The 14,967-nt window shown below is 43.7% G+C and overlaps 2 protein-coding genes across 2 annotated transcripts in view; one reads left to right on the forward strand and one right to left on the reverse strand.

The window, feature by feature from the left end:
* The window catches only part of LOC148670361 (scavenger receptor cysteine-rich type 1 protein M130-like), a 204,528-nt gene that overhangs the window by 174,301 nt on the left and 15,260 nt on the right, over nt 1–14,967 (forward strand). The window lies entirely within an intron of this gene.
* LOC148670377 (BOLA class I histocompatibility antigen, alpha chain BL3-7-like) lies at nt 8,615–11,559 on the reverse strand. Its single transcript, XM_088632966.1, has 5 exons — nt 11,503–11,559; nt 10,958–11,330; nt 9,956–10,246; nt 9,294–9,416; nt 8,615–8,658 (listed from the first exon to the last, which is right to left on the reverse strand). Exons 1-5 carry the CDS (start codon nt 11,557–11,559, stop codon nt 8,615–8,617), a joined length of 888 nt encoding a protein of 295 aa, XP_088489092.1.

Genomic DNA, 14,967 nt, shown 5'->3' on the forward strand with positions numbered 1-14,967 from the left:
TCCTCAACCACCCTGATTGGGTATCGATGGAATAGACTTTGTTATGATGTTGGATTGTCTAAGTACATGGATCTTTTTTTACAAAATAAAGGACGGCTTTCTGCCTGCTCAGGCTATTGTCGACACTGTGCGGGAGGTTGACGATGAGCTGTCTGGCAGTAAGATCTGCCAGGAATTTGAGCAGCTCAAGCTCAGCCTCCCAGACAGCTGGCTGGAGAAGCTGTGACTGGTGGTTGATGGTTAAGTCTGGGGACCTAATGGGGTGCCCCAACCAGCGTGTTCCACAGGCTGATTGTGGCAGAACAGTTCAGGGTGCCAGTCTCTGAGGTGGTTTGGGGAAAAATCTCCCCCCACTTCGAGCCGGCATGGCTGTGGGAACGTCTGAGGCTGACGTTTCTGCCCCAGAGGTGCAAGGAGCTGGACTATGTCATACGACACAACTGCATTTTTACAAAAATGGCGCTGCAGAGCCTTCCGTGTGTCTGCTGTGTCCCACAGTTCGTGAGAGGAAGAGAAGACCCCTATCTCTTGTGCCTCCTGTCAGCCACTAGGGATTAGGGGCGTTAGAGAGCTGTGCTCTTTTGCCTTCCATTACTCCCACTCGGGGGCTTTTCCACTGATTCTGTGAAGGGCAGGTATGTTCAGTAGATTATTGAGCAGATGTTAGGGGTGTTAGAGAGCTGTGATTGTGCAGAACTTCAGGTGTTTGCTTCCCTGCTCCCTCCTCCACCCAACGTCTGGTCCAAACTGGCTCAGCAACCCCTCACACCTCCACATGTCAGAACCTAAATTGTGGCAATTTTTTCATGCCTGGACACCCAGTGCGGTGCTGTTGCTAATCCTTTCCTGGACGTCGCATGCATTCCTGTACCACTCTACCGCTCCTCTTGGTGGGTGTGCTCATGCTGAAACACTCGAAGGCCAGAGCTGGCGGTGGGAGAGCTCCTGCATGCGCAGCTGAAACACTGTTGTCATTGTGCCCTTTGTTCCTCTCTCCAGTGTCCCCTGCTTAAAGTAATGCGTCCTTTTCTCTGCCCGATACGCAAACTAGACCCTTCGTGCCTCCAAGTCCCTCTGGAGCCCCCACACTGCTCAAGTGACATAATGAAAAATGCACTGGCACTTTTGGTTAATGATGCATGGCGTGAGATTAAAAAAACACAGCTCCTTGCATTCACAACAAGAGCCAGCAGCAAAAGCAGTGCCCGCAGCTTTCCATAGTGTACTGGTTATCACATTCGCCTAACATGCGAAAGCTTCCCTGGTTCAAAACCGGGAGGAAAAAAGCCACCTCTTTTCGCATGTATCTCTACTGCTTAAAGATCCCTAGAGAGAGGCCATTTGTTTCCAATGTATTTCTGGTGCCTTCATGGCATCTCGTACCAAATTGCTGATAATTTGCAATTTGGCTGTGCAGAGAGACAAAGACGAGCTTTTCGTCAATTCCAAAGCAGCTCAAAATAACATAAAGATTGCAAACCACCGGGAGCTTCTTAGTGAGCCCAGGATCTCATCACGAGGCCAGGATATCTACTCCAGCAACGGGCCTGGCAAACTGTTCCATACTTTGACCACTCTTGGCGTAAACAAGTCTCTCCTGTTCTCTGATTGAAATGCACTGCATTGTAAAGCGCTATTCATTCACATCACTTACATGGGGCTTGTGCATGGCAGTAGCGGAGCAGTTGTTTCAGGTAAGCAAGCTCCTGCCTGGTTAGTGCTTGGAGCATAAACGCTCTGCTGCTGTCAGTTCTTTCTGGAGCTATCAGCAGGAGGTGCCCCAGGCTTTCCCTTTTCACTTCGGACTCTTTTCTTTGTTCGGGACACGCGTTTCTCGCCCTCTGTGCTGGTGAATCGCAAGTCCACGTGTGCTGTCATGACCGCTGTCACTGCCGGGAGCGCTGACAATGCTCAAGTGGCGCTTTCTGGAGAAGCAGTCCAACTCCAACTTGTACTGAGCTGACATGAACAGAGCACGGATCTCACGGAGGTCAGCTGTCGAAGCAGCAGGGCGGCCCTTCTGCAGAGCAAGGCTCTGTAGTGCCTTTTAAATCATTGCAGAAAAAGAAGCATCCCTTTTCAGAGTTAAGTAGGGTAAGAAGTGCATAAAGGCGTCCACCTTGTGATTTGGGCCATACTAGCCTGTGGTGACGACAGAAGAATAAAGACCATCTTCAGCCCACGTGGGGTGGGTGTGCATGTCCAACAGTACTGCTCTCGACTCCAGGGACATCCTTTCAGAGTCACAAGTCTGAGCTCAGATTTAAACACAATCATGACCATGGAGATCTGTAGGACACTGGCTCTCAAATCTCCAAAAGAAGACTGGTAATTTCGACAGTAAAACAAATCGCCTGGGTTAATTAAGGTGCAATTAATAAATGAAGACTAATTCGGCTGTGTGTTTTGGAAAAGTGCTTTGATTTCTGAAGGAACAGGTGTTCACTGATTTCAGGTTCACAGCTTAACATTTCACAAAGTACAATGTCTTGCAGGTATATACAGTTGGATGATCATGTTTGCATCACTCTTTTAAACCGGGGGAACAGACAGGTTATGCTTATTTATTGTAAAGTGATTTTCCTTTAGTAACATAATAGGGTATCACTTTTTTTACTGCAAAGATCATTTCCGTGGAGAGGTCATTTTTATGTTTTTAAGGGTCTGCAGTTTTTGTAATTACGTCGAAAGAAAGGGACTGAAATGTTATGGTACAAATATTTTATTGGAAATGGATTATTAAAAAACTGCTTCCGGTGTCTGGCATGTTTCTTACAATCACTTGCTGTAGTTTTGTCTGGTCGTAGGTGGGCACTGTTATGTAACATCTTCAGACTATATTCACGTTCTATTTGGAATTAATTTGAGAATAATGCACACAGTTTTGTAGGTTTAAAAGGGAAATAAATTTATAGCTGAATGCAAAAAGATTGTAACATTTTGTTCAGTTAAAATTCTGTATATATTATAGTAGCCTATACTGTATATATATGGGTTTTATATCTATATACAGTAAATCTATTTAGGTGATTCACCTTTGAAACATTGTGAAATAGCAAGACTTGATATTAATTCCTATAATTCATATTAGTTCCTTTTTAAAAGACAAATATTAACCTGAAAACTGTTTCTTCCTATATGAATGAAGACTACATGGTTTAAACACACACCCTAACCTGTAATGGTGTTTTGTTCTAAGATATCCAACAATTCCATTTCATATTCCATTCTCATTCATAAGTACCTGTGTTATTATGCATCACTGAAAATGACTTCTAATGGAAGTGTTTGATGTTTTTATTTCAGTAATTTGATAAGGAACATGTTGGGGTGTTTCGAGTCATCACTTAAAATATTATATATATAGGACTAGCAAAAGTTCTGTTCACTGACTGTAAAAACCTATAAGATGGAAAATAATCAGTTAATTTTACTGAATGAATTACGTGAGTAGTTGGCTGATATGGCACCCAAATTGTTTTGAAATCTATGAGTGAAGAAATGTTCTGTACATGGCCAGATCTGCCAGGTCTGCCCTGTGCTCTGGCTACAAAGAGATCAAGTTATGTCATCTTTCACACTGCAATTCCAGGCTTTCCTCGATCAACATAAGCTACTAATCATTGTTAAAGTGAAAAACATTTGGTTACAGAAAATGAGTTCTAACTCCTCTAAAATAAATGTAAAATAGCTTACATCTGAGCATTATTTTTTTTATTAGTGCACTAGGAAATACCCCTCAATCATTACATTTAACGTTAGATATATTTTTTGTAAATTTGAAATCGTTTTGCATTATCTCACAAAATGGATTCTAGGAATTATTTAACGATTACCAATGTATTGTATACACTGTATTCTATGTATTGTAGCAATTATTTGTAAAGGCAGCCCTTGCTCTGCTAAAAACTTCACCACTGTAACCACCCTTTTCAAGATTTTAGTCCAATACTCATATTCGTTGTCGAACTGTCTTTAGTTCTGAATCTATTAGACCATTATCAGCCCAGTGCATAACGTATACAACCATAGCCTTCCTAGGGCTCTCCGACACTTCGTGTTCAGCCAAGCGTGCAGCTGCTCTTTTCCAGTCTCTATAGCCTATGGTCAGTCCGGACTGACCTTATCACTGTCCCCAGATAATTTACTCGTCATTTCTGAGTTTTCTTTTGAAGAGGGTTTTAGAGAAATACCTCTTATGTTGTCTTTCTGATGCTGCAAAGCCGCAAAAAATAGGTTTTGACACGATTTTGGACCCAATTTAGCCACGTATGGCCTAAATCTATTTTACCCCAGCATGCTGGGTCCGAGCTTTAGGAAGCGGGAGCGGGTGTTTCGGCCTCTGTTAGCTCCACGGCAGCAGGTGCAACAGCCATGGCGGCGGCCCAGACACGGCTCGTGGGTCTTGTGGAGATGGTGGCGTTTCGGACGGCTCTGCCTCTGACTCGTGTTCCTGTGACTCCGTTGCGGGAGCTGCTCGTCCTCATGAGCGGCGTGGATGTAGACTGCGCCTCGGCCAGAGCTCGCTGCAGCTAACTTCTCAACCGCGGTTGTTGTAGCACTGGCTGCAATGTTAGCCGCAAACCCAGGATGGGGGTCAGGCTCAGCAAACTTGAAATAACCAGTCAATCTGGGGATCTTTTTATGTCGATCCTGCTCACACTGCTCTTTTTACCGCTGTGCTTTTCGTTCTTGTGCCCCACTATCATATTTTCTACCGCACATTTTGAGGCCGGCTACTGTAAACTTGTACCCGAGATCACCCAATGCATCCGCTAAAATAAATTTGAACTGCGAAACCATTGCATCTAACCAATCATTGGTTCACAAACTATTCAACATTTTTATGGACCAATGGGGCCCACAGGTCTGTTTAAAAAAATACCCCCGGCCAATGATACAGGGAAAATATTCCAAGCGAGTTCTGGCTGCTCTTATACTGAGAACTTCCGATCTCCAAAAGAGCTGTGATGTGTGAATTTCACAATGCGCGTTTCTTTCACCAAGACTCACGCGAACACGCCGAGTGTGAACTTCGCGCACACAGAGACGAAAGCTGGAAGTCAAACCGTAATCGAAAGACATTGAAAAACAAAACGTTGTGCTAACCGCATTGACCAGATCGCCAAAGCAGAGTATCAGCGCCAAAGCAAGTATCAGCACAAAGACCTTCTTGATTCTCTGTAGTAAAGTAGGACGAGAACTGAATTTGAACATATTAGAATTTTGTAACTAAAATATAACTTTCAAAATCAACTGAAATTAGAAACTATATTGTCGTGGAATCTTTATCAAAGAAGAGCCAGGAGAGGTGTTCTCATTCACTCAGTAAGGCATTTATTCATATTGCGTAATAGGGAAAGACAGCAACCACTAGTCTGTGCAGCAAGTGGGAGCTGATTTCAAAGTAAAATAGAGAAAGGTCCCTTATTTTATACACTTTGCTGATGCAACACCTCAACTTTCTTACTTCATTATAGTTGGTTTGTAATACAAAGACAGGCAGCCTTGAAGGACAGAGAAGACAGCTACTGTACGTGCAGTTTTGTATCTGCCTTTTTTGCTGGGGCAGAGATATACATATTCTTAGAACATCCTGTGCCCTTGACTCGCTGAGGTACAATCTCACTTTGTTCATAGAATCCAACTGCTTTTACAACACAGCTCTGCCCGTGCACGACATTTTTAGGATAAAACTTTTCTTCAGTAACTTTCCATTACAATATATTCAAAACAATAATTCTCTATGCAAAGTGATTCCCAATTTCAATCCACTGAATTTTTGGACAGGTTCCAGTCTTTGATCCCTGAGAAAGCTGGGAGTTTCTTCAAAGTAAATTTTTAACTGTCAGTATTCCAGATTTTACAATTAATGTATTTTTGGAAGGTATGGAAAAGAAGACAAAACGACAACAATAACCACATAAAGAATCCATGTCAACACTCCTTCAATCCTCCCTGTGTATCTTCTGGGAACACTGTTTAAAACATTATCTGGGAATTAGTTTGGACAACTTCTGACTTATACTGCCTTACAAACAAGGTAAAATAAATCACATTTAAAACTCGTCCTAGGTTTTATGAATAAGATGATTTATGTAAGGCAAGGAAAAGAACTCTGACATTTATTTTGAGCTGTTTATATATATACAAAGTTGTTTAGATAGATTTAGTAAAGCTTTATCTTTAAGCATTTAAATGTGAATGCCAGATGTAAGGACATTGATATGTTATTAGGTGTTATAGTTATTAGTTCTTATAACAACATAGTTCTTATACTTTGTGAGCTATAATATGGAAAAGAAAATGTTTTTTTCCAATTAATGTGTTATTAATAACAGGTAAATATCACATTTGCAATACAAAATGGTCTAAAACTTCTCCATGCTTTAAGGCGTGTAAGACAGAAATGCAAAATATTACTTGAACTCCTTTAAAAATGGTAAAAATAACACATCTGATGTATGTAAAAATCTTAAGTTATTGTATTCAGATTTTTCATTACCTCTGGCAGAATAGTGTTTTGTGTGTTTTTATTTTCACTTGCCTTTTTGGATCACTTTTCTCCTTTGTATTATTTGACGTTCTGTTAAAACCTGAGGAAAAACTCTCCGTCACGCAAGGTGTCTTCCTGAGCATCCCGTCATCCTCTTCAAGCCGGACTGGGGTTTCACCTTACCTCTCTGTCCACTGGGGGTCGCTGTGGAGCCGAGAGCGGGCTCCCTGCCCAGCAATGCGTGTTTCTGACGTAACTGGCTCAACGGCTCAACAGCTGCATCCTCACCTTGTTTAGCAACCGCTCTGCATCCTGTTTCTCAAAACAGCCTCTTTTTATTCAGCGGGACCAATTTCTCATAAAACCCACAAGGCCTGCAGGCACAGAAGTACATATTAGTACCTTCAAGTTCAGTAATAATAATAAGAAATGCTTTTCTGGACACTCCACTTAAAGCGCTCACAGGTAATGGGGAATCCCACACCAGCTATCAGTGGGGAGGAGAGCAGAGTGATGAAGCCAGGTCATAGATGGTGATTAATAGGAGGCCATGATTGGTAAGCGGCCAATGGGAAATTTGGCCAGGATGCCAGGGTTACACCCCTGCTCCTTTCAAGAAACACCCTGGAATCTTTAATGACCACAGAGAGTCAGGACCTCGGTTTTACATCTCATCTGAAGGACAGTGCCTGTTTACAGTATATTGTCCCCATCACTTTACTGGGGCATTAGGACCCACATGGGCTGCAGGGTGAGCATCCTCTGCTGGCCCCACTTACACCTCTTCCAGCAGCAGCCTTAGTTTTTCCCAGGAGGTCTCCCATCTAGGCACTGACCAGACTCACACCTGCGGAGCTTCAGTGGGTTGCCAGTTGTGAATTGCAGAGTGAAATGGCTGCTGGTTTTGGCTGCGTTACAGAGCTACTGGTCTTTGTGAAGACAAAGGACCCATCTTGACACTTTCTTCTGATCAGCTGTATTGATCAGCTCATTGGGTCGAACCCTGGGCTTCCCCAGAACTCTTGTCTTTTCAATAACGACAACGCACCAAGCCAGTGATGCAGAGAATCAGAGCTTTTATTGACTTTCTTAAATATAATACTGAGACTTAGAGTCTAATTAGCTTAAACTAAGACTCTAATTAGGTTACAAGTTGAAAACAGACCCTATAATACTGTAGTAGTTCAGGTGGGTAGCTGCATCAGCATGTGTAGGCTGCAAAGGAACAAGTAATAGGTCTATTCCATGCTGAAAAGAGAAGAAAGAAAACACATCGTTTGGGCCGTGGAGCCTTCTTCACGTGTCAGAAGGCTCAACGGCCCAAACGATGTGTTTTCTTTCTTTTCTTTTCAGCATGGAATAGACCTATTACTTGTTCCTATAATACTGTAATCAAGGCTTCATGGTTTAAAAACCTGTAGAGTTGAGCGGTGGCCCAATGAGAATCAAGTGCTATAGCACCTCAGTTCCAATAGTACCTGGGCTGTAACAGGAGGTAATCCAGTACATCAATAGGATATAGCCATCTATAGAATACACCCATGTATAGCAGAATACAGATTAGCTTAAGATATAAAAGAGTATTAAGTTTAAAAGAGTATAAAAGAGGTTAGCTATCCAGGGTGTCACAGACACAATCCTGCAGGATTTTTCCTGCAGTCTCATCTGCTGATCATAGACCTTACCAGGAGGGTAAAAATGCCTAATTATGCACATCAGTAATTAAGAATTTAGGTGATCAGATTCATAGCTCTTTACCCCCTAAAGCCTTTGCTTTTAAGGGGCTCATAACAAGACCCGGGCTCGAACCAGCGACACCTGGATCATGGGGCTCAGGGCCGGTGGTGTTGAATTGGCATCCCCTGCAGTGCCTCCCGGTGACCAAACAGTGTCAGTACACCTTGTACAACACGCAGACCTTCATTCTCCAGTGGGTTTCCTGCCGCTGTCCTGCCTGTGCTCTATGTCCTGTTCCATAGGGAAATACAGTCCGGTCAGATGCATTTTACTTATGAAAAATATCTAATATTTAAAAAAAAATCCTTAAAAAATAATGTAGGCCTTGTGACATCTCTGCCCATACAATGTAGAGTTTTTCGCCTTGTCTGTACAGCTTCTTCAGGGACCAGAGCTGTTGGAAAAAGTGTCGCTCTGTTCTTTTCCTGCAAGACACAACAGGAGAGGTCAGAAGGTCACACAGAAGCCCAGAGAGAACTAGCTGGGCAGCTTGTTCCACACTTCCACCACCCTTTGTGTAGAGAAGAGCCTTCTATCCTGATTAGAGGACCTCCTCCAGTTGTGTCTTGACAGAAGCCGGGCTATGGTCTTGCACCACATGGCTGGGCAGCTTGTTCCCCATTCCCACAACTTATTGTGTTTATCTTACAGCAACAAGCTGGCAGCTGTGTTGCCGGGCAATTGTACAATAGTTACATTATATGTCATAACATTCCTACAGTCAGAGAGGCCTCCCACTGTCAGGACTCATCACAGTCATCCTGGGCTGCAGTGTATCTGACCTCAGTGCTCATACAGCCGGGACTCTGGGCTCCTAGGATGTCAAATCACAGATCAGTGTTAGTGAGACAGCAGTGAAGTGCTCTAATCTGAGCTGTGTTGTAGCTAATGGACTGTCAGATGAAACCCCACCTGCGTATAATAATAAGCAACTCAGATACATTGCAACAACTTAATTGCAGATCCAACAGAAATTCCCCCCAAAATTTTTTTTTTCATTTTCTCCTGTCTCACCCTGTCTCCTATCTCTTATGTCTGCTGTCCATATTGATCTTCTCACCTCTCTCTCCTTGTCGTTTCTTCCTCCAGAGGACAAAGGCAGAAACGAGCAGCAGCAGAGCCACAGTCAGAACCCCGATCACCACCCCAGCGATGAGCCCAGTGTTCACGTCGGGCTCTGGATCTGTCAACACTGTAGAGGGACGACTGAGCTCTTGATGAGAGTACAGTATGTGTCTGTTTCGTTGTGTGTGATTTAGTATCCAGTGTTTTCTGTGCTCATTCTAGAATGAGGCTGAATTGGTATATACACCCGGGTTGTCACAATGTCAAACAAGAACCTGCAGAGCTGAGCCCAACAGCTGAATGTCTGTTCTGTCTTTAGGGACAGAGATCCAACTGCGGAGAATCTCTCTCACACATCGTCTTCTATTTCTGTGAGAAGTGTCGTGCATTTTTTACCGCACATCGACACCGAAACAAATTGATTCCTGGCTGATTCTCAGCTCCAGTAGTTCACTCTCCTGTGTTACTTGTTCACATAGCTCTTATTCTGAAGGTTTGATCACAGTCCACACACCAGTGCGTCTCTCAGGACATCCTGCTGGTCTGGCCTGGCAGTGGAGGTCTTGAGAGTTTGTGCCAAAGTCCCAGTCATCCAGGAGACTGACAGTGCAGGAGAGCACTGATCACCAGACCGGGATAGGTCTCTCTCTCACTCACCCCAGTTCACCTCCATCTTGTTGTCCAGACCGCTGTGCTGGACCCTGCAGGGATAGTTGCGTCTCTCGCTCTGCTCCTCCTCACTGACTCTCAGGCTCTTCCTCAGCTGGTAGGTCCCGTCTCCGTTGTGCAACACCTTCCCCCCTCTCAGCTCCTGCTCTGGGATGGGATGCCCGTCTCTCAGCACGGTCACCTCCACGGCCCGGGGGTAGAAGCCAGTGGCCAGGCAGACCACTTCTGTCCCCCCAGAGACCCCAGATTTCTTCTGAAAGACCCTGACCTTGGGCTTCACTGCAACATGTGGGAATAAAGAGTAACAGTATTTTACGTAGAAAGTTGATCTTTTATGTCATCAGGCAGTGACTACCACAATGTCTTGCTTGCAGGTTTCTTTAACTGTCCTTTCTGCTGTACAGAAAAAAAACTTGCATTATTTTAATGCATGAACTGTAACTAGTTTTGTCATCATATGACTCCTACCTTGGCTTCCCTGTATCAGTTACCAGTTATATTTCACATTGCCTTTAAGCCCTGATGCTGAGTTGTAAAGAAAAGAGAGAAAAATACAGGACACTGATTACAGCAAACGCACTGGCAGCTGTTACTGGTCTTTTACACATCCCTAATGCCCTGATACCACTGACCTCTATGTGTGGCCACAGCCATGCAAATAAAGGGGTGCCCACTATCTGGGTCATTCTGCTGTCTGTTGCTCACTGACCCAAACCACAGTAGCAATAATTATGATATTAACTATTCCAAATCCAAGCACAGAACTGTGTAAACTTTGCCAACCATTCAATTAGAATTCCAAGCATTCTGTGAATAAAGCACAGTGCCCACCAGAATAACACATTCCAGCAAAGAAACCGGAAAAAAAATGTAGCAACATCATCACTCCATTAGGGAATTGATGGACAGTACACCAACATTGGGAGAGTGCTACAGTGTGGAAACAGCTCAGGATGTTTCTGGCCACTTGTAGAGGAAATACACATAGACTAAAGAGCTGTCCTCTCCTCATCAGCCTGTTCCTCTCCTGCAGCAGGTAGCTCTTCAGGATCCGGCCACACAGTGGCTGGTAGAAATTCTCTGTCAAGAACTTAGTGGCCTGCAGCCGTGCCATATCAATGACTACTTGTGGGATGAGCAGAGTCCAGCTGTGGCTCTTCATGTTGTAGACCATCACATCCTGGTCATCGTAAGCGTCCCAGCTCTCGTTTCGGGCCGTACCGTCATCGCCCAACTCACAGCCAGCCACTGCCTGGTAGGTCCGTTGACCTGCAACGCACAGATCAGGCACCTCTGCAAATATCCCTTTCCAAACTGTGGCCTGTGGCGTCTGAGGGAAAGTCAGTGTGATAATATAACCAGGCTACCAGGATGGGGAGGAAACTGGACCAGACCGAAAAATCCTATGCAGTCCCTGGGAGAACATGCAAACTCCACATAGAATGAACCTTGTTCGTGGCTTCCTCGACCTCGGAGCCTGGATGCCAGTGTCGTCAAGAGATGATCTTCCCAATCTCGCTGTCGTAGTATTCCACCTGGATATCGTCCACCATTCCCACAGCCACAAACTCCGGCATCTGGGTCTGTCCCATCGTGAGAGTGAAGAAATACCACAGGGAGTGCGAGTCTGGAAACAGGACAAGGACAGGAGAATGAACTGGACAGTGCCCACCATCCCCCTGACCACTAACTCTGGGTCTGGCCCATCTGGAGAGTCCAGATTAACCAGAGGGAATAAGAGTGAGAGATCGTTCCAACCTGATCTGCAACATGTCTGAAAATCCAGCTGGACACTATGCTGTTCTTTGTAATTGAACCGATTCCCAGCACAGTGCAAGAGTGTATCTGATAGTGGCGTATATAGAATCTATAGAGAAACAGAATACAGTCACTGTAGATTTCAGCTCAACTCGGTTAATGGCCATTTTAATATGAACCGTTTAACTGAGCTGCTAGCCCAACTGATGAGTTTCACTTCCAACTCTCAGACCCCAACACTGCTGTGCCTGTCAGAATTGTAACTATCGGAATGAAGAGGAAAAGGGATTTTTTTTTATTTTTAAAACAGAAAATCAAGGGCGCAAGCTACACAGCACCTATGTACAGCAGCAATTTTTAGACTGGTGTCACATTGAAAAAAATAGACTAGCGCTGTTAACCGGTTTTTACACACGCCATCAAGTGGTCATTAAGCAAATCGGTGCTTCCATGATTTTACGACCTATTTTGATAACTGGACCACTGGATGTTAACCAGTCATTGGTGACTTAATGTTTTTTTTTTCCAGGACACAAGAACATTTTAACTGACTGAGAAGCCATGCCCCCTGCTCATCGCTCTACAAAACAACCTGGTGTTTAGAGTGTTACAAAACACCAGCAGCCATATCACCCTGCAACTCACAACTAGCAACCCACTAAAGCTCAGCAGGTATGAGTTTGGGCAGTAACTGGGTGAGAGACTTCCTGGGAAAGCTGAAGTTGCTTCTGGAAGAGGTGTTAGTGGGGCCAGCAGGGGGAGCTCACCCTGCGATCTTGTGTGGGACCTAATGCCCCAGTATAGTGACGGGGATACTACACTGTAAAAAGATGCTGTGCTTCAGATGAGATGATCAAAAACCACAGGGTGTTACTCAAAAAGAGTAGGGCTGTAACCCAAACTGGCCAAACTATCCTCATTGCTTCCTCCCTCTGCTATCCTCCCCACTGACAGCTGGTGTTACTATTTTGGAAACAGACAAAAAGACCTGCAATGTGTTAATTTCCTGGCGTTTTACCAAAATTCACAAATTATGTGTCTATTATTTAGACACAGACACAAACACTCAGACCAGGAATTTTTCAAATTTCCCCCAAAGTGCCGCTGGTGTTGAAACTTGCTGCTTTTCTTGAAGAGCAAAACATTTGGCACTCACCCGCATGGACAAGATCCCTGCAGCAGAGAAACATCAGCGCAAAGACCTTCATGGCTTTTTCCGCAGCAACTGATTAACGGGAACACAGCCTGAGCCAGTTAAGGCTGAGGGCATAGGGGTTAGTTTATCGGTTATGCGGAAACATCTGGCGCTAGGAGTCTGGAGTCGCTAGGTACTGTAAAAAAAAACATGTGCCAGTTATCATTAACTGCAAAAACAAATGTGTCATAAGAGCCTTGTCCTCACAGCTCACTCATATATGTGCAGCCAATAGCATTCGACGTGTCAGCTGTTACAAAGCGGGTTAACACTTGTGTCACAATAACACAGATGGCACATGTACGTCACCTGTATGTTCCAGCCAGCGAAGCTGGTCTTTTCTTTGCGAAGCGAAACACAGAGGAAAACTTTTTTTTTCACTTAAATTAAACCAAACAGCGGAAATCATTTGGGATTACGTGGGACAAAGAACGCAATTTTGGGAGGGGCAGTTAGATAATGCACACAGCTAAGACTGAAGACTCACATGTGAATCTAATATTAAAGAAGTCACATTTAAGAAGTAACGCTGAGCTGTAAACAGCTTGATAGCAAGAATCCAGAGTCACTTCGTTTAACGGCATCGTCCCAGTGTGACGTCACAATGCCGGTCACGACGACATTTAATTCAAGTAGGGCAGCTGCGTCAGCATGCGTAGGCTGCAAAGGAACACAGTAGAGGTTTATTCCAGGCTGAAAACAGAAGGAGAGAGGTGTCACCGTTTCTTTTCTTCTCTTTCCAGCCTGATGACATGTACACCATGAGCCGGTTAGACTGAATTTTGTGAAAGGACGTTAGTTCAAACATGAGCGATTGTTCTGGAAAATCATTTTTGAACAACTACATGGGGAACTTAACGAAATATAAAATAAGACAACTTGCTTCATAAAAGCAGTAAACACCTTGTTCATTCTAAGCGGAACCAAATGGTGTTATTAAAGCCATAATTGATCCTACTCCAGCTGCTCATTGTAATCAAAAAGAAAAGGAAAAACTGAATATGATGTAATGGCAGTTAGAGAGATTTATGTAAGAAAAGCCAATATTATATGTGTGTGATCAAGAAGAAAATAAGAAAACAAGAAGGAGAAAAATACTTTTTCATACTTTTTTTCATTTCTGCTTATCACCTGCCAATGCAGTTAGCATGTGAAAGAGGATGACGTTAAAGAGAAGAGAGAGATGGGCAGATTACAGCATGTGTTGACAGATTTGAAGGGGAGATTAGGTGTATTTACAGGAAGCAAATAGCAGGAAGACTGTGCCCCCACTAAACCACACCACACTGTGACCACAGGAGACAGGAGGCTTTTCTCAGCTGCTGAGGAGCTCAGTGATCATGGCCACTCAGGCTCAGAGGCTCTGGCAGCAGTCAGGTCTGAGAGCTTCTCCTCATACTGACACTGGAGCTCTGAGAGTCAGCCTCCATTCTGACAGGAACAGCCCTGTACTGGTCCTCAGACACACTCAGAGGTCTGTGATATTAATAAATATGTCAAGACAAGATCTCACTCTATTGTTAAAATGGGATATTCTAGCTCCCTCAGTCACGTGGATATCAGACTGAGAAAATCATACTGGCTGATTATAGTCTAATGAAATAAGAATTCCAGAAGAAGAAGTGATCTGCTATCCTTAGTGGGTAATTGAAAAGTAAACTGAAGTGCCCCCGTTTGTCACCAGCACAGCTATGGAAATTATTTGTGCCAAAAATAAAAGTGAGGTTGATATTCCAATTTGATTTTTTTTCCGGTATCTTCGCTGGATTGTGTTATTCTGGTGGGCACTGTGCTTTATTCCCAGAATGCTTGGAATTCTAATTGAATGGTTGGCAATGTTTATACATTTCTGTGCTTGGATGGGGAATAGTTAATATCATAATTATTATGATCAAAATACATTTTTTTTAGAACTATCCAATTCTCATGTATATGCTTATATTGTATTTCATATTTTTTATTTGCTTAGTACTGTAGCTTAAGTTTTCATTGAACCTCAAAGTTTGGTGGAGATTTGACTGTACTGTAGCCCTGCTGTCTGTCATAT

Source organism: Lepisosteus platostomus, chromosome 5, assembly GCF_059453375.1.
Source record: "Lepisosteus platostomus isolate fLepPlt1 chromosome 5, fLepPlt1.hap1, whole genome shotgun sequence".
Classification (NCBI taxonomy): Eukaryota; Metazoa; Chordata; class Actinopteri; order Semionotiformes; family Lepisosteidae; genus Lepisosteus; species Lepisosteus platostomus.

Excerpts from the sequence above, each read along its gene's own strand:
- LOC148670377 (XM_088632966.1), bottom strand. The coding sequence starts at position 11,559 with ATGGGACAGACCCAGATGCCGGAGTTTGTGGCTGTGGGAATGGTGGAC. Across the intron at positions 11,331-11,502 it reads GAATGGTGGACGATATCCAG|CCTGGTTATATTATCACACT; the intron begins GTGGAATACTAC and ends CCATCCTGGTAG. Across the intron at positions 9,417-9,955 it reads CAAGATGGAGGTGAACTGGG|ATCCAGAGCCCGACGTGAAC; the intron begins GTGAGTGAGAGA and ends CAGTGTTGACAG.